General features: G+C 44.0%; 2 protein-coding genes across 10 annotated transcripts in view; both read right to left on the bottom strand.

Moving 5' to 3' along the window:
- Positions 1–79: 79 nt before the first annotated feature.
- On the bottom strand, positions 80–10,206 carry endouc (endonuclease, polyU-specific C). The gene is made up of 8 exons (XM_063196434.1): positions 10,107–10,206; positions 9,785–9,847; positions 9,294–9,393; positions 8,978–9,089; positions 6,343–6,464; positions 4,486–4,598; positions 4,209–4,359; positions 80–816 (listed from the first exon to the last, which is right to left on the bottom strand). The coding sequence occupies exons 1-8, from the start codon at positions 10,115–10,117 to the stop codon at positions 556–558; spliced, it is 933 nt and encodes a 310-aa protein (XP_063052504.1). The 5' UTR covers positions 10,118–10,206; the 3' UTR covers positions 80–555.
- A 1,015-nt stretch (positions 10,207–11,221) lies between these two features.
- The window catches only part of ppfibp1b (PPFIA binding protein 1b), a 56,184-nt gene continuing 42,431 nt past the window's right edge, over positions 11,222–24,974 (bottom strand). For 7 of the 9 annotated variants that reach the window (XM_063196422.1, XM_063196426.1, XM_063196425.1 and 4 more), the window contains 12 exons: positions 24,894–24,926; positions 20,417–20,558; positions 20,046–20,177; positions 19,707–19,857; positions 18,939–19,050; positions 18,519–18,607; positions 17,946–18,068; positions 17,199–17,324; positions 15,872–16,060; positions 14,407–14,571; positions 12,802–12,867; positions 11,222–12,404 (listed from right to left, as the gene is read on the bottom strand). In XM_063196422.1, the coding sequence (XP_063052492.1) occupies positions 12,321–12,404; positions 12,802–12,867; positions 14,407–14,571; positions 15,872–16,060; positions 17,199–17,324; positions 17,946–18,068; positions 18,519–18,607; positions 18,939–19,050; positions 19,707–19,857; positions 20,046–20,177; positions 20,417–20,558; positions 24,894–24,926 (1,412 nt within the window). In that variant the 3' untranslated portion in view covers positions 11,222–12,320. The remainder of the gene's footprint in view (positions 12,405–12,801; positions 12,868–14,406; positions 14,572–15,871; positions 16,061–17,198; positions 17,325–17,945; positions 18,069–18,518; positions 18,608–18,938; positions 19,051–19,706; positions 19,858–20,045; positions 20,178–20,416; positions 20,559–24,893; positions 24,927–24,974) is intronic. The other 2 variants (XM_063196427.1, XM_063196431.1) reach the window with 1 other exon arrangement.

Below are 24,974 nucleotides of genomic sequence, written 5' to 3'. Positions count from 1 at the left end.
CTACTCACTGAAAACCTTCATCATGATCTGTTACAATTTATGACATTTGTGTAATGTGTGTGCCAAGGAATACAGGAAGTTATTGGAAAAGACTTTATTTAATGAAATACCACACAAATGCAGGATGCTGTCTTACAATGTTTCAAGCAGAAAATAGAAGTCATTATTTTCTTCTGACCATCCAAAGAATATGCCATTTTTCATCAATTTCAGAGCAAATCAATTTCAGAGCAAAAGATTATCAGTGCGTGCTGGTGGTGAAAATCAACAGACCGCAGCAAGCTGAGATACAGTAAGTGATTGACCTATTGAACCAATCATTCCAAGCTTACGAGAGACTTTAATAGGACAGGTACTCATTTAAAACATCTTTTTAAATGTAGGCCTACCAACCTTTAAGAAAAAAAACATGGTAAAGAGAGCATTTACATGGAACCTCAGTACAAATAGACCACAGCCCACAGCTGGTTTGGGTAAGGGCTCTAAGATCCCGGTATGTGCTACTAGAAGATCCAGGGCCCGCCTCTAGTCTAGTCTAGTCTGGTCGAGTCTGGTCTACACGTGCCTCTTGTTGCTGCTCAGCAGCTTGGGGTAGGCGGTGCCGATAGAGCGCCCGTGCCGGTACACCACCAGCTCCAGCTGGTACTCGTCCAGGTTCACCACGGCATGGGTGGACTTCTGCGTGGACGTGAGGAACAGGATGGTGAAGATGGCCACCTCAAACTCGGGGCTGACCCCGACGAAGGCGCTGCCCACCGGCTTGATCAGCCCGTGCCAGCTGAACTGGGTGTTCACCACGTGGTCGTCTGCGTCAGGCTGCCGGCGGGGTAGAGGGGTCAACACAAAGGGTTAATCAGAAATATACAGTACAATATAGAATATGCCTCCTCAATTGACTCTGCCCTGATAATGGCTATACCTTGGCTGAAACGTGTTGGCGTTTCTACGATGATCTAGCCATTAATTAATGCTATAACTTTAACCTTTTGGAAGAGTACAAGTCACGACTACAAGACTGCTTTGAAACCACAGATTGGGACATGTTCAAAACAGCTGCCACCCACAGCAACCACATTGACATTGAGGAGTACACAGACACTGTGACCTCCTACATCACAAAATGCATTGATGATGTTACAGAAATAAAACGCATCACCACCAGAGCCAACCAGAAGCCATGGTTCACAGGAGACGTTCACAGACTGCTGAGGGCCAGAGACAAAGCCTTCAGAGCAGGAGACGTAGCTGGCCTAAAAGCAGCAAGAGCAAACCTGTCCCAGGGCATCAGGAAAGCAAAAAAGGAATACTCGGACAAAATAACAACACACTTCAAAGACAGCAGAGATGCACAGAGCCTGTGGCAGGGCATACAGGCCATCACGGACTATAAGCCCGCACCACGAAGCTGTGACAACAACACCTCTCTGCTAAACGACCTGAACAGTTTCTTTGCCCGTTTTGAAGCACAAAATGACACTCATCCACAGAAAACTCCCCCTCCCCCCCATGATCAACCCCTGTACCTGTCCTCTGCCAGTGTGAAGAGGACACTGGCCACCATCAACCCACGCAAAGCAGCTGGCCCAGACAACATACCTGGCCGAGTGTTGAAGGATTGTGCAGAAGAGCTGAAGGATGTCTTCACAGACATCTTTAACATCTCTCTGGAGCAAGCAGTCATCCCATCACTTTTCAAAGCTGCTACCATCATACCCGTGCCGAAGAAATCATCACCATCATGCTTCAATGACTACCGTCCTGTAGCACTGACGCCCATAATCATGAAGTGCTTCGAACGGCTAGTCCTGTCACACATCAAAGCCACCCTACCCCCCACCCTGGACCCCTACCAGTTCGCATACCGAGCCAAGCGATCCACGGAGGATGCAATCTGCTCTGCCCTCCATCCAGCCCTCACCCACTTGGACAATAAAGACTCATATGTGAGAATGCTGTTCATTGACTTCAGCTCAGCATTCAATACCATAATACCACAACAACTCATCAGAAAACTGGACAAACTAGGTTTCAGCACCTCCCTCTGCAACTGGCTGCTGGACTTCCTGATGCAGAGACCACAAGCAGTACGGGTAGGGAATAACACCTCAAGCACCCTGACCCTGAGCACGGGGGCTCCGCAAGGTTGTGTTCTCAGCCCCCTGCTGTTCACGCTGCTGACACATGACTGCACAACGACCCACAGCACTAACCATCTAGTGAAGTTTGCGGATGATACAACACTGGTGGGCCTCATCACTAAGGGCGATGAGACCCACTACAGAGAAGAAGTAGACCTGCTGGCCAGATGGTGCAAAGACAACAACCTCCTGCTGAATGTCAACAAGACCAAGGAGATTGTTGTCAACTTTCAGAGGGTCCAAAAACAACTGCCACCACTGACCATCGACGGTGATGCTGTGGAGAGAGTGAGCAGCACCAAGTTCCTTGGAGTGCACATCAGCGACGACCTCTCTTGGACCACCAACACTACATCACTGGCGAAGAAGGCCCATCAGCGTCTCTACTTCTTGCGCAAACTAAAGAAGGCAAGTGCTACACCCTCCATCATGACAACATTCTACAGAGGAACCATAGAGAGCGTCGTGTCCAGCTGCATCACAGTGTGGGGAGGAAGCTGCACGGAGAAAAACAGGAAGACACTCCAGCGTGTTGTGAACACAGCGAAGAAGATCATTGGAGTACCACTCCCCTCCCTGCAGGACATTTACACCGCACGCCTCACCCGAAAAGCACTGATGATCATCAAAGACACAAGCCACCCTGCACACAAACTGTTCAGCCTCCTGCCCTCTGGAAAGAGGTACAGGCGCCTCCGTTCCCGTACCACCAGGCTTGCAAGCAGCACGATGCATCAAGCAATCAAGATACTGAACACTCAACCCACTCTCCCTTCACTGTCAGCCTCTAGCCAGCCAGGCCACTGACAACGCTCCCCCCCCTCATCCCCACCACCATATCTGCGACTGAACATTCCACCTGCACTACTACATCTGTGACTGAACTTTCAACCTGCACTAACTCAAAACATACACATGCACACACACACACACACACACACACACACACACACACACACACACACACACACACACACACACACACACACACACACACACAAGCACACTGCACTTTCTGCACTAAACCCAAACATACACACACTGACACACAACTCATACTCACACACATACACACACACACACACACACACACACACACACACATACACAGGTACACACACACAGACGCACACCGCACTTTCTACCTGCACTAAACACACACACACACACACACACACACACACACACACACACACACACGCACACACGCACACAAAACACATACAAACACACACACACATACTGCTGCTGGTGTATTTAATAAAAACCTTTTTTTTAATTATTTATTTCTTCAAATGCTACTATTACTATGTCAGAACGCTATAAAGGACTTTTAGAAAAAAGAACAACAAAATACCTCCTCTTAATGTATGTTCTCTACAAGTCTTCTGTTGTCCAGTCTTGCACTTTAAATGTCTGTATGAGCAATGTCTACGTCCATACTGTCTATGTCCATGTATGAGTACTGTCTATGTCTATACTGTCTATGTCCTTACCTAGATTAGTCTATGTCTGCATGGGAGAGCAAGAAACGCAATTTCAAATTCTTTGTATGACCAGTGCATGTAAAGAAATTGACAATAAACTTGACTTGACTTGACTTGACTTGAGTGGCTTGGATACTTCATCAACACCTTCAACCTACCAATCAATTCAAGACTAACGCTGCAGCCCTCCAAACCTTCCCTTTTGTTCTGTACAATATGCAATACTTGGCTTACTGAAATTAAAAATTGATTATGTTGAGTATGTCTGGTGGAAAGCTAAATTGCTGAATACATGAACAATGAGCATGATGTAATGCAAAGCAGAATAGGATCTAGTGCAGCATTTCAGTGGTCCAGTATGATCAATTACAGTATGTAGGCTCTACAGAAAGCCTACACAAACAAGTTGTCCAATACATACAGTTAATGTACACAGTATTCTTAATTACAGTAAAAATGAATGATGTTTTATTCATCATGCCTTTGGTTTACATATCATTGACTTGGTTTGTTATACTTCAGTTGCATTAGCTGTGGCTAGAAATCTGTGAGAATGTCTATGATAAGAGTATGGTGCCGTTACCAAATCATTGCGTGAGGCTTTGTAGCCTTTGTAGTCCAGCTGCTTGGCCTTCTCCTGCAAGTAGAACTGCACCCAGTTGTGGAGGCCCATGATCTCTCTACCAAACTTGGTCTCTCCCACAAACACATGTTCAAATCCACTGGAGTCAGCACTGCTCACAAAGACAGAGAATTAGTTCAGAGTCTGTAGTTTTGATGACAAACAACCTGATAATATCTATATAACAGAGCATATAGCATATCATAGCAAATCGGAGCACAATAAGGTTTCAACCCACCCGCCATTGCGGTCTCTGTGATAGACCCGGAACCAGATTTCGTACAGGTCCGTCTTGAACTGCTTCTTGTCAACCCGAGCTTGGCCTTTGCCCACCAGGTACGTGTGTGCTTTCTGGGGAACAGAAAGCCGGGGCACACAGTTGCGTGTCAGTTCAGTGAAACCTATGCCACAAATACCATTCTAAATGTTGATCAAAACAGACCGATGAGCTATTTGGGGCCATTTTCATGAGTTTCACTTCTGCCCCTGTTTCACCTGCATAGTTTTGTGTGCTTCCCTATTTCAGTAAATTTCAATAGTGTTCAAAGTAGAATGACATGTATCAGCCCGACTGAATTCATTACAGTTTCTACCGTACATACAGTATGACTTCAAGACTTATTCGGTACAAGCCATTAACAATGTTTAACTGAGATTAAAGCTTAAAACCAGTGTATGAAACAGCATTTATACAGTCAGAAATGCTCCTTAATCTTCTGATACACAACACTGCCTGGCAAAAGTAAGGAACAGTGTGTGTTGAAACTAGAGGAGTGGCTGTTAAAACAAACAATAAAACAGATGTGCCTGTGCATGCTTTCCAACATGTTTTCACTCCATCCTATTGGTGAGTGGCATCCAAGAAAAATAAGGTTCACATAGTGCCTTCCAAAAAAGAAGATTTCGAAATGCAAGGTAAAAGGCACATTACATATTTTTTCTCTGAATTGATGGCTGTCTCACAGAGGAAGAAGTAACACAGACCTGTTCATGAGACAACCAGGACAATTGTTGTTGTGTCTGGAGCTGATGATAAAATCTCTAGCATATCTTATTCTATAACATAATATATTCCATAATAATCTTTTTTGCCTTCTGTGGGGGGCTTTTGCACACTTCACAAATGTTTTGTATAGCTGTTGATCAGCTATACTGCCATTCTCTGTCTGTCATCATGACTATACTGAAAGTGTGCACGAATCCCAAGTCAGATCTCACGCACTTCCAATTCCATTTTAGCTGAGTGCAGGGTCCAAGCGTTCATATAGGGCAAGGAAGAGCGGCACACCGATGTGCTCCCTTTTCAATCCATCTTTATTTTCTTGATGTTTGGGGCCACCACAGCTTTGAGGAAAGGGACGTGGTGGCCCGAAATGTTACGCTCTTCCTTGCACTATATACTGAAAGTGAGCAGATTCATTCATTCATTCTCTGGTCTGAACCTCATGACCGCTGTCTCCAGAATGGCACCAGCAGGAGTTATGTTGAGAACAACTGGATTTCTTTCAGGAACATGGAAGACATTTCATTATCTGTTTACTCATTCATTCAGGTTACCCCAATCAAGGATGTACATTGTATTCATAGATCTGCATATCTGTGCATTAGATGTAGAGATGACAAGAATCAGTTTCAGAGGCTCAAACACTGCGTAGAGTAGAATGTAGAAAATTCAGGTCAAATCTTATAGGTACTGTTTGTCTGCAGGATAAGTCAAAAACTCATACGGATTAGGCTGAAACTTTGTGGAGTTGTTGGAAATGATAACTAAAAACAGAACCAGGACTTTTTAAAAGATTCTTCACCATTGCAAGCCTACAAATCTAGACTCCCCTAGTGACTGCAAATTGAATTGCAGGATAGGGTGATTTTTGACATTCCAGTTTCGAACTCCACAAAAAGGCTTAAAATAAAAATATGATGCAACATAGTCAAATATTCTATGAAACAGCTTCCTTGGCGGAGGTCTGCACTCTCAGAGTGCCTCTAGTTTAAAGTAGGTTGGATCAAATTTGTGGCAGGGTTTTTTATTGACATCTGACATCTCTGATTTAAGGTGTTTGTTCTGAGCTTGTAGTTGCCTATCTGGTCTGACCTTCATGACCTCCGTCTCCAGGATGGCGTCCAGGAAGGCGTTGTTTTCCTTGACCTCCTCTGCTGTGACGCTCTCTGCAGTGCCCGTGGCCAGCTCATAGTTGTCCAGCAGCTTCATAAAGGCTGAACGTGACAACAATGCCAATCAAGTCAGGAAATAAATAATATGAATATAATATAATCTCTTGTACAGTTAAGAGTTTAAGTAATATAGAACAGATATGAATACAAAGTACATGTGAGCCTGGCCATAGGCAAGCGTTGAAAATTGGTGCGAGGGTAAAGCAAGACCTATGTGTACAGTCATGTTTAAAACTAGCTAATTAGCATTTTGGACAACTTTTTCACATGTAGGCCTGCCGGGTAATGTTTGATCTGGCTCTGGTCCAACAAGGTGCTTGTGAAAGACCTTTTCTCCTGCTTGACATACATCGTGGAAATGCTACAGTATATACGTATATACAGTCCCAGGAAAAAGTTTGTACATCCTTTGAAATTTCTTACCTTTCGGTCAAAATTGGTCATAAAACATGGTCTGATCTTCCCGGAAATCACAAGAAGGAACAACCAGAGTCTGCTTTAACTAATTCAACCCAAATATTTACAAGTTTTCATATTTTCATTGGCCATAAGATGCAAACATTCACAGGACAGCAAGGCATAAGTAAGTACACCCTTGCATTCAATAGGTTTTAACCCTAAGTTAATCGCAATAACCTCAACCAGATGTTTCCTGTAGTTGCAGATCAGATTAACAAAACAATCTGGATGTATCTGGTCTCCCTCTTCTTTAGAAAACTGCCTCTCATCAGCAAGGTTTGTGGGATGTCTGGAGTGCATAGCTTTCTTGACTTCATGCCTTATAATCTCAATTGTTTTTTTGTTAGGGCTTTGACTGGGTTATTCCAGAATGTGTATTTCATTATTATGAAGCCATTCTAAAGTCAATTTGCTTCTAAAGTATGGGTTGTTGTCACATTTCAGCACCCATCCTCTTGTGTGCTTCAACTGTTTGACAGACTACCTCACTTTTTTTCTGTAAAATATCTTGAAAAACTTCTGAGTTAATTGTTCCACTGATATTAGCAAACTGAAAAGGGCCTGAGGCAGCAAGGTAGCCGCATATAATGATGCTCCCGCCACCATAATCAAAGGTGGAAATTATGTTTTGGTGAAGGTGTGGTTCTCCAGTTCTCCTCCAAACATGACATTGTGTGTTCCCCTGAACAATTCAACTTTGGTGTCAACGTTGGTCTACAGAATATTTTGCAGTAATTCTATGAAGCATATAAATGCTTTTTCGCGAACCTCAAAAGTGCAGCAATATTTTTTTGGACAGAAACCCCATTAATTTTAGATTGGCAGAATGAATCCCATTTTTAGCTATTCTTGGTTACATCTCCTCTTCTGAGTATGGTGGCGGGAGCATCATTATATGCGGCTACCTTGCTGCCTTAGGCCCTTGACAGTTTGCTATTATCAGTGGAACAATGAACTCAAGTTTATTGTGATATTTTACAGAAAAAAAACGTGAGGAAGTCTGTCACACAGTTGAAGCACACAAGAGTATGGGTCCTGAAATGTGACAACAACCCATACTTTAGAGGCAAATTGACTTTAGAATGGCTTCATAATAATGAAATACACATTCTGAAATAGCCCAGTCAAACCCTGACAAAAAAGTAATTGAGATTATATGGCATGAAGTCAAGAAAGAAATGCACTCTAGACATCCCACAAACCTTGCTGACGAGAGGCACTTCTCTAAAGAGGGAGAGAAGATACAAACAGATTGTTTTGTTAATCTGATCTGCAACTACAGGACAAGTCTGGTTGATGATATTGCAACTAACTGAGGGTTAAAACCTACTTAATGCAAGGGTGTACTTACTTATGCCCTGCTCTCCTGTGAATGTTATGGCCTTATGACCAATAAAAATATGATAACATGTAAATGTTTGGGTGGAATTAATTAAAGCAGACTCTGATTGTTCCTTCTTGAGATTTCCGGGAAGATCAGACCATGTTTTATGATCAATTTTGACAGAAATGTAAGAAATTTCAAAGGGTGTACAAACTTTTTCCTGGGACTGTATACATATATTAAAATAACACCCCATAGAAATGTCCACCTCCCCCCACGAAAGTGGAATGACTTTAGTTGTATAATTAATGGGAACTATTTCTCAACCTTTTTTTATTGGACCCGACCCATGCAGGCTCTGCTTTGTTAGCCAGAATGTAATTATAGGGCTGTTACACAACTACGTGCTGATGCCTGCTCTGAGTGTGCTCTCCAAAAGAGGCCTGTCCCAACCTATCTCTCTCTCTCGTGTGTGTGTGTGTGTGTGTGTGTGTGTGTGTGTGTGTGTGTGTGTGTGTGTGTGTGTGTGTGTGTGTGTGTGTGTGTGTGTGTGTGTGTGTGTGTGTGTGTGTGTGTGTGTGTGTGTGTGTCCTCATATGCAGTGTATCAGGGTGGAGCCCCAGAGTTCCCTACACAGTGGAATGTTTAACACACAGTTAAGTTACATAAACATGAACAAGTCTGAACAGGATTCTCTCTTTGGATGCAATAATGCATTATTTTAGACAGTGTGGCAGGCAGTAGCACCATCTAAATATTATTTTATACCCACTGGAATAAGTGGTGATGTTCTCGAGCTTGACCTCGTCCACATAGGAGAATAGAGGCTTGGAGGCATAGTCTCTTGCATAGGTGCTTCCTTGGGTGACATAGCCTGCTTTCCCCTATTAGCAGTATAAAGACATAAAGAAATATTGAGTGGATGTCGTGTCGATATATTTACATAGTAACTGGCCAATAGGCCTACTATCCTTTGAAGGCATCAAAAGTTTAAACTACACCGTACATTGCCACAGAATCAATTCAACACAGAGTAGGATCAACTAGAAAGTGTGTTTGACTTGGGTTGAATTGTGTACACACAATACCTGTAGAGAGATGGTGTAATCAGTTCCTGCTGTGAAGCGGTTCTTATCCAACTTCCACAGCTCCTCCAGAATGGTTGACAGTTCCTGGTCTACAGTTTGTCTACAAAGTTCAAAAGTATCCTTCATTTTACCCCCAGGGTCACCACATTGAGACAGGCATAATTTTCAAGTGAGCTCTGACCAAATCAAGAAGCACTTTCCTAGTAGGCCTAGTGTGGTTTGAGATAGCTGCATGAGATTGCAGTTGCAGGACTAAATACCTGTCATCAATATTTACACACACAATGACAGACTAACCGTACACAGTAAATTCTGCAGTGCTCATTTAACACTCAGAGTTGATTTGACATCATTTGGACTTAAATTAACTCTCTAAGTGTTGAATTAACACCGCAACATTTACTGTGTAGGCCTACATGGTTTCCATTTTATTATAGCAATCTGTTAACTCAAAACGAGCCTGCAAAAAAACAAAACAAATCACCACCAACCTTGCTGCATTTGTCAGAGACTGGGCAACTGTCAAAAGAATCACCAAAGTCCCAAACCTCGTTCTAAGAGAGAGAGAGAACACAATCAAACGTCGGGCATTTTCTTTCCTTCGACCAAACTCCTCGTTGGCAATTGAAAACAGCATATTGCATCAACCTTTAGGATATGCTGCAGTATATCATAAGCATTTAGGTTTGGCTATCATCAGGTATGCTGATTCCCTACGGTACATGTAGGCTGTCCGAAGTAAGTGTTCGAATAGGCCTAATTGGAAACGATAAAACATACATATGCAATCAACTAAACGTTTTAAACACTCACCCGCACACCATGGTTGCAGTCTGCAGACTAGTAATCAAACACTGCTGATTCTGCAAGCAATGCTGATTCTGGAGAGGAAAGTCCAGCCCCTAATGGTTGAAATGTTTCTTACTGAAATTCAGGCAACTCCCACATGTAGGCTCTGTCAATTTTAACGCAACATACTGTCCTGAAAAGTAACCCGATAATAAGTTCAATACTTAGCTAGGACTGTCTTAATCTTAATCACTGCCATGATGCGTGTAACATTGAAGTCAATGACAGAGACATTGCATGGGCGTTATGGAGGTCCAGATATCCTTGATGCTTTGCTGTCAGCTGTTTTTGTCCGTGATTTGGTGACCCACACCTTCACTCTTCAATATAGACCTACCCTGTATTTCCAAGCCGGATTAATGGGGTATTGAACATTGACAGGTTATGTAGAAAGTACATTTCAAATGAATTGATGTGACCCGAATTGCTTTCTTTTTTCTGAAGAAAATTGTGATTTTATTACAATTAATATTGTGAATTCCTCAATTCATGTATTTTTTGGAGCTGGAAGGCCAAAATATGTTAAAAAAAAAAATTTTTAAATAAAATAAAAAATAATGATTGGAATAGTTCAAAATGTGGGCGATGCATCTACAAGCCATGAAAGTTAAACATTATTGATGGAATTATGGACACAAATCAACTTTTTCATGATAATTATATGGACAGGACCTGTAGGACCTCTACTCGTTACTGTATGTTAGTGGATTGGGAAGGGAAATGTCCAATTGTTGTGTACTTGAACAAATTGTAAGTCCTGTAATAATAGGCCTGAAGATAGCCTAGGCCTACTACAAGTACCACAACCACCAACAATAGTAGTAGTAGGCCAAACTTCCAAAGTTCACTCACCCCTTCCGAAAAGAAATACATGAAGCAGTAAAACAAGAAATGGACACTGAACTGACACGCGTGTCAGGGAGGGGGAAAAACACCTAAAAGCTGAAAGGATTAACGGTAATAAAACAAAAAGCATATTTGCACAGGAGAAGGCTATGTGCTTATATGGCTGAACTGATCTAAGTGACCCTGACTACTAGAACCATTTTGTAAAGATACAACACACAAAAATCTTTTTTCCTTTGCTTCAATATTTTTATTGACCTGATAGAAACAGATAAAAGTGGACACAGTACACGTTTCTTTTCTTCTTTATGTGGTTAGGACATTAAGCCCTACAAACACAGCCTCTCTGTATAGTTTTTACATAGTAACAGTCAACATGATTCAATAACACATCTTTGTTATTACTGATATAGAATTGATTATGTCTCTCTCTTAGGACATGCGCGATATCTTGGCAGAACGGGACATGAGGAATAACATGCAATGACACTTTGCAACCAGGCAGTGGGCTTCGCCATGATGGGTAACATGTTGGGTATGTTTGGTGAGAATGCATGCAGAGGTATGCATTATGTCGAGCTTCCAAAGCAGCATTTCCCAAATAAGGCAGACACACATGACGTTTTGGCATTAGACTCACAAAAGATGCAAATTTCAGTAGCACAATAACCATAAAAACGGTTCTTAATTCTTTAAAAAAAATCTGACCCTTTTCTATAAAATCAGTTTTGATACTCCACCAATATTCAGATCAGACAGACAAAAAGTGTCATTGTGCTATTGGGGTTATAAAAATGGGGCTATAGATGTAGAATTTTTAATAGTAAAAAAATGCCATAATAAAAAATATTTCCAGGAACCAGCTGGTACGTAGGTAGGTGAAATGCAAGGAGAAGACTCACATTTTTTTAACACATTAAATGGAATCAGAGGTTGTTGGACCGGTACGGTTAAATACACAGACATCTGAAATGCATTTTAGTTAAAATGGGCGACTCTTAGTTGGCATGGAAACACTGAGAACAAGGAGTGATGCTGTGCTACATGATATGAATGCTGACATCATGGCCTTAGTGTGACACAGAGGCGAGGTGGTGCTGATCACACAGCAAGTTATTGAGCTTTGTAGAGGATGCTGAGAGGGAGGAAGGGGGAGGGTGCAATGCAGACTGGCACTGGCTTGAAGGGAGAGGGGGGTTGGTACTAGGCTCGATTTGAGGGAGAGGTGAGGGTCCATGTTGGCACAGGTTTGGCACGGTCATCACAGCAGCATCATTAAGAGGTGTGGGTGCCCGGGTGATCACCCCTTCCCTACCCCGGCCCCGGCTCTCCTCACACATTTGAGTCGTCGTCAGTCACGCTGGGGTTGGGGGAGCTCGAGATCTCTTTGAAAAACTCATCGTCTTTCAACATGCTCTGCAAATACATGTAGAGCTGGTGTTTAGAATGCACAAACATTAAATCAAACAGGTGCCTGGTCAAAAAGAAGAAAAGAAGCAAAATATGCACACGGTTGCTGCTCACCGATTTATTAACACAACGTTTCGAAACATTGTGTACAATAACTCAGAGAAAAAAACATTCAGCAAACACATATAAACAAAATACACAGCACACCAACAACTAGAGTCACAGCTATGACCGTTAACTTGTATTTTCACTGTCAGATATAATCAACTCAGATATAATTCAAAAGCCCCATTACCATTATGCACTATGCAAGAATGAGCATTTGTTACCATTATATCGTTGCTTAATTCATCTTTGCTCAACATTTTCAGGCATTCAGTAATACTTGGTGCTATGCTCTTACCGTCAGGTTATTGATTCCCTCGGAGAAAGCTCCTATTTGCCTGACTGTGCCTTCAGAGTCCTCCATCTAAAACACACAGGAAGACAGTAAGAAAAATATTACTTTTTTTCAAATGGGAACAAATCTTAACAGTAATGGAAGACAGAAAAATGAGCATTTACTAGGTCACTGACACCATCTACTGTACAGTATTAGAAGATGCCAGTTTGTCTTGTCAGACACCTAAATGGACTGCATTTATATAGCGCTTTTCCACTCCTTCGAGCACTCAAGGCACTTTTACATTGTATGCCTTACATTCACCCATTCACATATCGGTGGCAGTGGCTGACACGCAGGGTACCATCCTGCCACCAGGAGCAACTTGGGGATAAAGGTGCACTGTGTAATATTTTTAGTAGTTTATTTCCAGAATTCATGCTGCCCTTTCACAAATGCTGCCTTTTTCATGAATATTTACCACCACCACCAAATTTTAAGTATTCATTTTGACTAGGAAAATTGCACTTGTTTTCCACCATTTTGAATTTCCAGAAACAGGCATGTTCAGCTGAAATACTTACTTTACTTTGGTCACACTAAATATTAGTTCATTAATTAGTAAATATTCATGAAAAGATCAAATTTGGCATTAGCACAATTTCACTGAACAGCATAGTTGCAATACCTACTCTGGCCACCATCTTACACAGTGCACCTTTAAGTATCTTGCTCAAGGACACATCGATTGGGTCAGACGGAGCGGGGCTCCAACCTGCAACCTTCTGGTTGCCGAACGGCTCCTCTACCATCTGAGCCACCATCGGCCCTATGACGTGGGTTGGGTCATGCTTGAGTTAGCTCATCTGAAAGTACTCAACTAGTGCAACTGTAATACAAACTATTTACAAGAATAGCTGCAGTAAAGTAGTAAAGTGGACTGACCACTGGGAATCCAAATGCTGTGTAATATGAGCTACACATATTTTAAATATTCCTAATTGATATTTGGGTATTTACTAGACAAGAGAGTGAAGAGCAGACAGGCGATGAGTGCAAGAGAGAGATGGTGTAGGGTAGGTACAGGTGGGTTTTTGACAATAAAACCGACTTTGACAACAGGCTCTTCCTGCCTAGTCCAGACTAAAAAGAACACACACATTTGTCTCAATAATCGGGACAAAAAAAATGGACATCAGCCTCCCATTTCTCTTTTTTAATATGACGCTTTGGGCAGCATGACATCATAGAAACGGGAGCCTGGTCAAACATCTTCTATTAGAGTAAGACACTTCCAAGCCCGTGCATTTCCTGGATCCAAGTGATGTCACATCAACGCCCCTTTAGTAGACCTTTGGTTAGCAGACCTTTGGAGGCTTTAGGTTGAGAATGAATAGAGTTCCCTTGGCACTTAAGATGGCGGTAGCACACATCTCATGCAAGCCATCGCCAAATGCCACAGAAAGACAAGAAGGAGAGAACGCCCCCTTAGGAGACCGAACTTGAGCACACTCCTTTGCATTGGGTGGGCGGAGTTTGGGTTATCTTACTCTAATAGAAGATGTTTGGCCTGGTGTAGCGGACTTTAATTGTGTCCTTCCTGTGTGTCTATGCCCCTGTTGTCACCTGTTCTAGGCGGTCCAGGTCGTCCTCGTATATCTGCAGCTCCATCCCCCGGTAGCCCTTCTGGAAGCTACGGCCCTTGGGCATCTCCACGTCCATGGGGCACACATACTCCTCACGCTCCTCCTGCTTCTTCTTACGCAGCGTGCCAAAGCCAAGCTTCCTGGGCTGAAGATGAGAGACAAACAAGCGCAATCAAGTTAGGGGGTGAAGGTTTTGGGTAGCTGTCAGCTTTGTAGCTACACCTTGGCAGTATTTGTGAGAAGTACCAAGCTAATGGTTTGGGTTTAGAGTAGTGAGCGGCAGGACTCAAAGTTGGCGGTTATGACAAGACAGTAGGCTAATTTGACTTTGTGCAACGTCTACATGTGCAGACACTCAGCAATGCATTCTGGACTGGAAGTGTTGCATGATGGTTAGAATTCTTGTCCGACGTTACGATAGACAACATTTTGTCTCGACTGCACCTGGTTGTAGGGTATAGGATGGTGGTTATGGTTCAAGGTAGTCAGGAACGTCCCAGTTTTACTTGGATATGAGGAGAGCACAGTAGTAAGTATTAGGGTGACACGGAATCTCTGCATTGTTATAGCATATTCATGGTTGGCGTTTACAGTGAAAATACATGGAAGCGGTAAGCTATTCCCTCAACATACTAGAACCACTTTGCATGGTCGTGTTCCGAACGCCTGTTGGAGACATCAAGCTTACAAGACCAACAAATTCTCATCGCCAACACCTCTTTTGCTAGCAGTGTTGAATTATACTAGAAACCAATGTGACTGCTTAACATTTTAATGTACATTAATGGTTAAATGTTTGTTACTACTTGCCATCCTCCAACGTTACATCTATTCAAGCGATGCTATTGGGAACTGCTTCACTACCACCGCTCCTCATTACATATTATTTAGCAAAGTTAGTCTTTTCCACCCCTTTTGGTAGCCTCGATTCTCTACGTTACTACCTACAGCTTCCCTACCGCTTTCCAACGGAAAATAATGGAACATCTCCGTCTCCACTGCCTTGGCCGCTTGCATGCATTTGCAGTATTAGGGTATGACTGCTGGCATTAGGAGGGTGTAGTCTAGATAGCGGTTATAGTTGAGGGTAGTTGTGATGTGACCCACTATACCTTGACATTGGCAGTGGCGGTGGGAAATGTGTATTATGGGTATAGTTGGATGAGAAAGGTGCAGCTTAGATAAGGGTTATAATTGAGGATAACCTACGTTGACCTTGGTGGTGGGAAGTGTATATTATGGATATAGTTGGATAGTTGAAGGGTGTAGTCTCTAGATAAAAGTAGTTTAGTAGTTGTAGTTCAGGGTAGTTGTGACATACTGTGACCTATAGATAAGGGTTATACTTGTGTTGTGACCTACCTTGGCGGTGGGGCTGGGGAGGGGGAGGGATTGTCTTGTCGTAGAGTAAGGCTCATCATTGAGGATAGTTGTGAGTGACCTACCTTGACCTTGGCGGTGGCCGTGAGCAGTGTGTAGTCGGGGTGCTCCACGCACTCCTGCTTGGACTGCTGGGCCTCGGTGCCCACCAGCAGGGTAAAGTGTGTGGCCAGGTGCCTCCGCAGCAGCGTCTTGTTGGGGGGGATGTTCAGCAGCAGGGCCATGGTCTCCACGTTGAAGCGCGGCTCCAGGACCTGCGATATACACAGACAGTTATTATTGGGCTGTAACGATTCACTCAACTCACGATTCGGTTTGTATCACGATTCATGACCTAATGTTCAATGCACCCCACGAATTCACATTTGCCAACATTATAAACGTTATGAATAAAAACTATGCTAGTTTATAGGTAGAATAGGCTACAAGAGGCAACTAATAACTTTTTAAAAGTTTCTAGAAAAATGATGATGCTTGGAAGCACTATCACTGTTTTCTGGGCTGATGGGTATCAAAACGCTCAAAGGGCATATCACGATACTGCCTCCTTGTATCACGATACAGTATCGTGACTGTGTATCACGATTTCTCGGTTCGATACAATATCATTACAACCCTTGTTATTACTCTTCAATGTCATCACACGCATGCACGCACGGTGACAGTTACTGCTCTTTAATGTGATCACACGCATATATATGCATACATACAGAGGTCAACTTGTACACTTAATACTAACTGCGCTAGAATTGGTCTCCAGACTGACATATGGTTACAGGACCTGGTATTTCAACAAACTGTACTGTACAAGGTGGACTACAGGAAAGCAAATGTGTGTGGATGTGCTACAGACTAAGTGTCATTAAACAGGAAAAGACATGGGTAATATAGGCTTCTGATAAAGAAAGGGAGTTCTTTTTTCACTCACAGTGGGCAATGCTTCCCTCTAGTGTAATACCAACTGTATTACACTATTGTGATACAAGACATAATAATACATAATAATAAAACATAATACATGATAATAAAACATTATAATATTAGCTGCATCTCCTTTTATTTGTGTGTGTGTGAATATTATCAATGTTGTGCCTGGAGTCTTGTCTGAAAATGTCAATGTTCAATGGGGTTTGATGTCTGTTATGTATGCTTTATGTTGGCTGTGACAAGTCTGTGATGGTGGTGAGAACAAATTTCCCATTGGGAACAAGAAAAGTGTATTATCTAATTGCAATTCTAAACACCATTGCAGACGGTTGGTGGATTTAATCAGCTATTTGGTAATGGATGGTAAAGATACTCATTTCCATGCTGATTAGCCGATTACTAACAGTTCCAACACAAACGTCCACCCATCCCCATCCCCGGCGATCCCCATCCCCATGTCCTCACCATTAGCCCCCCGTGCACGCCGCTGCCCCTGAGGTTGGGCGCGTACTCCGCCAGGTCCACTGACCGCAGCCACTCCATCACCCGGTGGTTGGTCCACTGGGAGATCTCCGCAGGGCTGATGTTGCTCTGCGAGACACAAGGACCACTTAACATGTTCAACTGTTCCACCATTACAGCCTTCCCTCTCTCCCACCATCAGATCATACAAGAATCCTAATCATTAGAACGTATAACAATCTATGGTCCTAATACAAGTAGAGGGCGAACATGCTGCACAAAATCCCCCAAAGAGCTGGTGCAAGATTTCAGAAAGTTCTTGAAATCCTTCACCGTCAGTTCAATCAGAACTTAGAAATACCACAGGCTTACAAACAGTCAGACTGCCCAATACATAATTTGCGCCCCCTATACACCCCTTTTGGAAATCTGATTATACTATGTATGATGACAGTGGACATTCTATACCAGTGGTTCTCAACATTTTCTTCTCAACACCCCCTTGACCTCATAATAAGCCTGCCAATGCCCCCCTTAGTACTGCAAAATAAAACGGACTAATGTCCCCCAATGGGAACTAAGCCCATCCCCACTCAGTTGTATCCTTCTCAACGCCCCCCAAGGGCTCCTTAATGCCCCCTGGGGGGCTGTAGCGCCCCCGTTGAGAAACACTATACTATTCTATACTAATCTGTTGTATACAGCAGGGAAACCGGTGCATTGGTTAGATGCCCTCCATCGCTCTCTCACCTCATCTGAGGGTCTTCTTCTCAGGCAGTTGGGCTCATAGCTGTTGAGGCGCAGCACCTGGATGGCCCTCTTGATGCTCAGGTGATGCAGCACACTGCCCACCTTCAAAGACAGCAGGTCATCCTACAGGGGACACAGAAAAACCTTAGATCAGGTGAACATAAATCAAAATGATTACTTAACACTTACACTTATTTATGTACAGGGTATTGGTTACAGGCCCTGCAGCAATGTGGGGCTAGGTACATTGCTCAAGGGCACATCAGCCATGGATGAAGGTAAGAGTGGGGTTTGAACCTGCAACCCTCTGATCTTAGGACCACTGCAGCTTAATTTTTGCCCCACACCTTAACCTACACTTAACAATATCATATTATGAGGAAAATTGTCAATTGAGACAGCAACCCATAAACAGACAGAATCCAGGTGTTAGAGTAACCATTCACCGCAACCATATGTACAACGCAATCATACGAATGGAAATAGAAAATAACACTGGAATGAAGAATTACGGGAACTTTTCAAATGTATAAATAGTGTTTGTCGCTGTAACTGGGTCACCCAGACACTCACCACAGTCATGTAGTGTAGCATTCGGCCGTCCACTCTGGCCTCATCAAACTGGCTCTTGTACTGGGGCAGCCCAATGTCATCCAGCCACCCTGGACACAACAAGAACAGGGGGAGGAGAGAGCGAGCGAGAGGAGGTGGATAGAAAGGAAGAGAGGAAGAGCAATAGCACGCAAGAGAAGAGAGAATTGTTATTGTTCATAATGATTTATGCAGCCATAACAATGCACTATAGAGATGCATAAAAGTGGCAAGAGAGTGATAGGTAAAGTGCATAGTGCGTGTGTGTGATGGACCTTACTAGTAATCTAGTGGTAGTCCAGCTTCATCTTGCTGTGTGTGTGTGTGTGTGTGTGTGTGTGTGTGTGTGTGTGTGTGTGTGTGTGTGTGTGTGTGTGTGTGTGTGTGTGTGTGTGCCCTTACTAGTAACCCAGTGGTAGTCCAGCTTCCCCTTGTTGTCCTCCTCTTCTGAGCCCAGGGCCTGGAGGGCCAGCTGCAGCTTCTTCCTATGCAGAGGATGCTTTATACCCAGCTCCTGTAGTGGAGAGAGAGAGAGAGAGAGAGAGAGAGAGAGAGAGAGAGAGAGAGAGAGAGAGAGAGAGAGAGAGAGAGAGAGAGAGAGAGAGAGAGAGAGAGAGGGGGGATGGGGGAAAGAGAATTAATTGAGTGTTATGGAGAAACAGCGCTTCAGATATAGGTTCTATTCCTGTTGAGTTGTGTGGTGTACTGTATGCCAAGGGCTGGCCATGATATTTGCAATGTCACCCTTCAGTGAGATGAGAATGAACATGACATTTCATCTTGCTTCAATGCGTTTCCCATCTACAAGGACATCTGAACATTGTGGATGTGGGTTTGTTGGGGATTGTGTAACTTCAGCTTTTTTCTGTCCATGTGTATCTTAACATACTATGTGTGCGTGTATGAGTATTATTCTCTCCCTGTCTTAGAATGTTACCATAGTTCTGTGTGTGTGTTTCTATGTCTATGTTCTATAGGAAAATCTTAACATGTCTGTATGGGTATGATGCCTTACTACTGCGTACTGCTACTTAAGTATTGCTTCTTGTGTGTGTGTGTGTGTGTGTGTGTGTGTGTGTGTGTGTGTGTGTGTGTGTGTGTGTGTGTGTGTGTGTGTGTGTGTGTGTGTGTGTGTGTGTGTGTGGGTATTGTGTGTGTGTGTGGTCGTACCTTCTCTAGATCGTGCTGTGAGGCCTGCAGTAGTGTCTGTCCTGAGGATATCCATTGGCGTGCCAGGCTCACGTACAGCCCCAGACCCTGCTCCTGCAGCCACTCACACACCTGCTCTCGACTCCAGCGCGCAAACGGTGTGTCCAGCTCACTGTAGGACACACGCACATGCACACGCACACGCACACACAGGCACAGGCACAGGCACACAGGCAAACGTTTAGGCTACTATATGTTATCTGGGCTTGTCTTTAACTATGTATCGTTTTGCTAGTCTGTATGTCTAAGCGTTGTTTTGTACTATGGCTCCATAGTCCTTGTCCTCCTCCTCCTCCTCACCCCTTGGTGGTTTGGAGGTCCCGTGACCATCCCAGCCGGGGTCCCGCTGTGGCCCGCACGCCTCCCCTCTTGAACTCCCCTTCAGGCAGGTTGTCGTCCAGGTTGAAGGAGGTCGACTGGCTCCTTCGCAGCCTGCATAGAAGAAAAAAGAAAATAGAGGGGTGAAACTGAAGTTTTTGACTTGTGAATTCTTTTGCGCTCTTTTCTTCTATCATTTAACCTGATCAGAAAGCTCAAGAGTTGGCTAGGTTCGTGGTTTATGACGCTTATGATATTTTGAAAACTCAAGCAGAAGTATTTTTTGCATTTCTGTACAAATCAATGAGGTTTAGGTTTTGGGTGTGACAAAGGCCATGGATTTTCACACTCACTTTCCAAACAAAGCCTTGATTCCCTTTGACTTCTTCTTGCCGTCTGGCGTAGTGGACAGTGTGTTTGTGCTGTCGCCGTCTGCCGAGCGCTGGGGCATCCCAGCCAGGTCCAGGTGGTCTGTGCCCTCCCGCTCCGTCTCCGCTGTACGCACAAAGAAGAATACATTACCCACAATTCCCCAGCGCAGCAGCTGGCGTCTGATGATGACATCAGGGTGTCAGGAACAGCCATGACTTTGTGAAGCCGCGCTGAGCAAGCACACGTGAAACACTCAGGAGCATTTGTCCATGAGGAGAAGAGAAGAAAGACATGGACATCAATTGCAGTGGAGGAAAATATATTGTTGGAACAGAGCAGAAGAACTGGAAGAGGAGCAAGATGCAGAAGATTGCTTATTCGGCAGCCTTACAGCTTTCCGCCTCATGACATCTGGGTTCAGCTGCAGAACAACTGGATATATATGAGGGCCGCTGGGGGAGGTGGAGGGAGGGAGGGTCAGGAAATCTTTTACAAACAAAGAGACATGTGCATACACTTGCTGTCCAGCATGCAGGGAAGGGGCATACAAATCCGTGCAAATACAAACTTGTGTGTGTACACACACACACACACACACACACACACACACACACACACACACACACACAAGTACAGCCAGACACTCTTTCCAGCATGCATTGGAGGAGGGGAACATACCAAACCCTAACATACACATTCGCTCATGCATCCACAACCACGCACTAGAAATTCAATAGCACTGACGTGCTCGTTTGCTGTAGTTATGGGTGGCGGGCCTGTTTCTAAATCAGACCGCAAGACCAAGAAACAGGGGTATGGGGGGTGCTTGCTGCTCGGGTGTCTGTGGCAACGTGCCAATCCAAGCTCTGTACAGCCGCGGCCTCTGATGGAGTAGTGCAGGGAGGGGCCCAGAAAGGCCCTGTAACTGTTGGGGATTTCAGCGCGTCATAACGGTGGTGCACACAGGAATGTCTGAGGCCCTTGCGCCTGTGTGCCCTATGCCCGCCCTACTCCTGCATCCGCAGGGGAATCCCAAGTGTTTGGTGTCAACCATGTCAAAATGCCATGGAGGGCATGGAGGCAACAGCCAGAGATGAAAACAACTGAACCACAAAAGGGTCTGCTTTTTGTCTGGCTTCTTGTTAGCCCATCTTATATATGTTTACAGTGGGACCTCTGGTCATTTTTTTTTCATTTTTGGCTGCCCTTTAGCTTTTTTGATCTAGGTATATCAGAGGGCTTCACTTCGATACTTCACTTCACAGTGACGTTTTGCCTTTAGTTTGAGCTCTCCATGCTGGGAACATTCACAATCAGAACCATGCCACTTGTTTGGTGAGATATGGCCAATGTTGTTGCCCTTATGGTGTTTCAGGAGAGTCCAAGAAGCCTGTAGCAGACATGCTGTTGGCTGCTGCTAAGGAGATGTTTGGGGGGTGGGTTATTCCACAGGAAAATTGCTTAAAGTGTATATCGCAGGTTAACCACTACTTTGGATCAATGTGTACACACAGTATTCAATAAATGATCCACATATATAAGTCCCTTAAAAAACGATGTTAAACAACGATTTTTGTTGTTTGTTGTGGCAAATGTGGGTTTAACCGTAACCTGGCGACTACGTCAGGCGAGGCCATGGGTGAACGTTCTAATTTTATTTGCCTGGAATTTTACATAGGCGAGGTGACGATCACTAATGATATAACGGCCGTGGCCTGCAGGCCTATAATAGAAATCGCAACTGTAATCGTGCGGCTTTTCTCATGCAGGGCACTGTAACAACTTCCAAATGATTTAGTAACTTTTGGCCAACTAGTTTTAGTAGAAATGCTATTCATGCAGGGTTGCAAATTCTGCTTGGACCTATAGGCTAGACTATGCGACATGGGCTTCTTTTTTACTAATCCCTTCATATTTTTGGGCTTGCTTTTAATCATGTTTAATGAACTGCCAATATCGTGTCAGCTAAATGCAATAGGCTACCTAAATTACAAACAGCACAAACGGGAAATGATCTGCGCAGCCTAAAATGTGGTGCTATTCGCCCGACTGGGGAGGGACTGTCCATGGTGCTGAAATCGCGTCAAACTTTTCCAAGGTGCAAAACAGTAGGCTAAAGTAGGCCTATACCACCCGAGTCATGTCGCTGTTGTAAAAATCACATTTTCAATTTCCTTTGACTGTTCTATAGAATTACATGCAACTTCAATAAAGGTCACCCACATGCGTATCACAAATCAATAGCATAGGTAACCCACGCGGCGGCGGGACTATTTCGGTTAACCTATATTCCTTGAAAAAAAAAGTCTGAGTGTCACAAAAAAACTGCACTGTCCGTAATTATAGGCCTACCAAACGAAAGTATCCATAGAAGAAATCAAGTCTTCAGTTTCAATAATCCACGTTGTGTGGCGCAAATGTAGCGCTTTCCGAGTCTCTCGCGGCCAAAAGTGACTAAGCTCACCTCTGATGATATAGCCTAGCCTACTTATGTTCCAGGTTACTCACGGCACTGAGACGATGCAGGATAATCCATGGAAAGTCTTCAAGTAATCCAAACAGAGCGATTCAAGCAAGACAGTAAAAACAACAATAGTCGCCAGATCAAACATAAATACCAAAACTAGCCTATAGGCCAATGTAGATTTGGTATGACGTTTGATAAAAGCATCTCATTCAGATGGCCAGGGAGACAGGCAAACAATCTTTCAACAGCGGCTGGAGCCTTCGAGTAGAGCCTTTTGGTTGTATCTTTTCAGTCTCTATTTTCCTACTACGCGCGTTGGATCCATGTTTTTAGATGCGTCCCAGCATCTCTATAAGAGGGTAGGCTATGTCTGTCCGTCCGTCTGAAACGCGTTCTTCAAATTGTTCCCTTCTGTGTCCACAAGGTGGGAGAGTTGACTATTTGGCCCGGAGCACGCAGCTGATTGCATTGTGAGACAAGTGCAGCGCGAGTACAATGAAAGTGCTGCTGCATTGAATAAGAAGCAGTGATAACGCGCCAGTTGCCCAAGCCAGGACAACTGAGGGGGCATTCAATTTTCGGCATTATTTTGCGTTTGGGCCGTGGGAGGCAACTTCGTTTCGTTTTCACCAACACCACTGTGAAGTGTGTGTCACTATGTTCACGGTCTTTACCCCCTTATGAGACTTCGGCCTGAGGATGTCAAACGTGAGGGGCACGCTTCATCATGTTGTGTATGATAGTGTCACGTTGTGCAGCTCAACTATGTGGTTCAGAAACTCGCGGCAATGACAATGACACGTGGTGCTCGAAACAAGTAGACAAATGCGCCATTTGACATATGGTGTACTGATGTTCTCGGACGTATTGCAAGGGAGGTTCATTCGTTTTCTGCTGACGGCCGTGTGGACCGCACAGGTGCTTTCCGCTGTGCCCAGACAGATTGCTTTGCAGTCGTTTGAATTTGGTAATCTCTGGCACTCTTACAATGCAGCCGACTGCTTTGCACCTTGCCGTTAAAAAGCTTGGAGCGAATGATTCACCCAAACGGTTTTATTTATTTATTATTTGTCGCTGTTTACATTCTTTCCCACTTGGACATGATGCTGAAATGGCGTGATAGACCTACTAAAGGTTGATACTAACAATGTCTGGTAATTTGTAATGTAGGCCTACTTGGAATTTGAATTCACATGGTTGGCCTACTTCTCCAAATTCAAGCTTTCGAGACTCGCACTTTGAGGCAAGCCGCAATTCCCCCCCCCCCCCCCCCCCCTTTTTTTGGGCTTTTTTTTTTTTTGGTATAGTTCGAACACTGGTTTTTACTGCCTCACGGTCACATGGCACCCTGTAGCGGTCATGATATAATATTGCCAATGATATTTATTTCATACCCGTACGGCATAATTAAATCACACACCGTACAGAATGCAGGGCTACCGCTACTGCGGGCTACTGAATGGCCTCGCCTGACGTCACACAATGGATTAGAATTCTTTGAACATGTTACTGAAAATACACACTTTTCCTCATTATATTTCATGTTCTGATGTCCTGTTGCATGAAAAAAATGATGGATAATTGTTCAAGTGGTAGAACTATCAAAGGAAGTCCATTATTTTGAATAAAAATTAACCTGAGATATACACTTTAATCGATGGAAATAGCAAACAGTAGCCTTAGCCTGGGGTGCAATAACTTAAAAAAGAGGGATGGAAAGACTGCGGGATGCATTCAGGGAGAACTTTATAAGAAGTTAGCAGAGTTGGGGGATTATGATGGCTTGGGGGTTTGAGTTAGCATGAAGTGGTATGCGGTAAAATGAAATGGGGGTTGGGTTGAGGGGGGTAGGAGTAGCATGAAGGGGGTAGGATGGAATGGTGGAATGAGGCATTGAGGGGGTTGAGGGGATCCAGTTGTTCCGTCTGCAGTGCTCCAGAGAGGCCATGCAGCGTCAGCCTCCGAGCTGCAGGGGGAACTATATACCATACCTAGCATGGGGGCGCTCGCACTTCGCCCGCGGTCTTCACGCGCCACACAAAACGCACACACGACAGACATCCCCACGCCAC

This window comes from Engraulis encrasicolus, chromosome 4 (genome assembly GCF_034702125.1).
Source record: "Engraulis encrasicolus isolate BLACKSEA-1 chromosome 4, IST_EnEncr_1.0, whole genome shotgun sequence".
Taxonomy (NCBI): Eukaryota; Metazoa; Chordata; class Actinopteri; order Clupeiformes; family Engraulidae; genus Engraulis; species Engraulis encrasicolus.
This window is presented reverse-complemented; position numbering and strand designations above follow the sequence as displayed.

What these genes read in the sequence shown, in the direction of transcription:
- endouc (XM_063196434.1), bottom strand. An exon ending in CACAGAGACCGCAATGGCGG is followed by an intron (nt 4,360 to 4,485) that starts GTGGGTTGAAAC and finishes CTTTGTGAGCAG; the next exon opens with TGCTGACTCCAGTGGATTTG. An exon ending in AAGCCTCACGCAATGATTTG is followed by an intron (nt 817 to 4,208) that starts GTAACGGCACCA and finishes CCCCGCCGGCAG; the next exon opens with CCTGACGCAGACGACCACGT.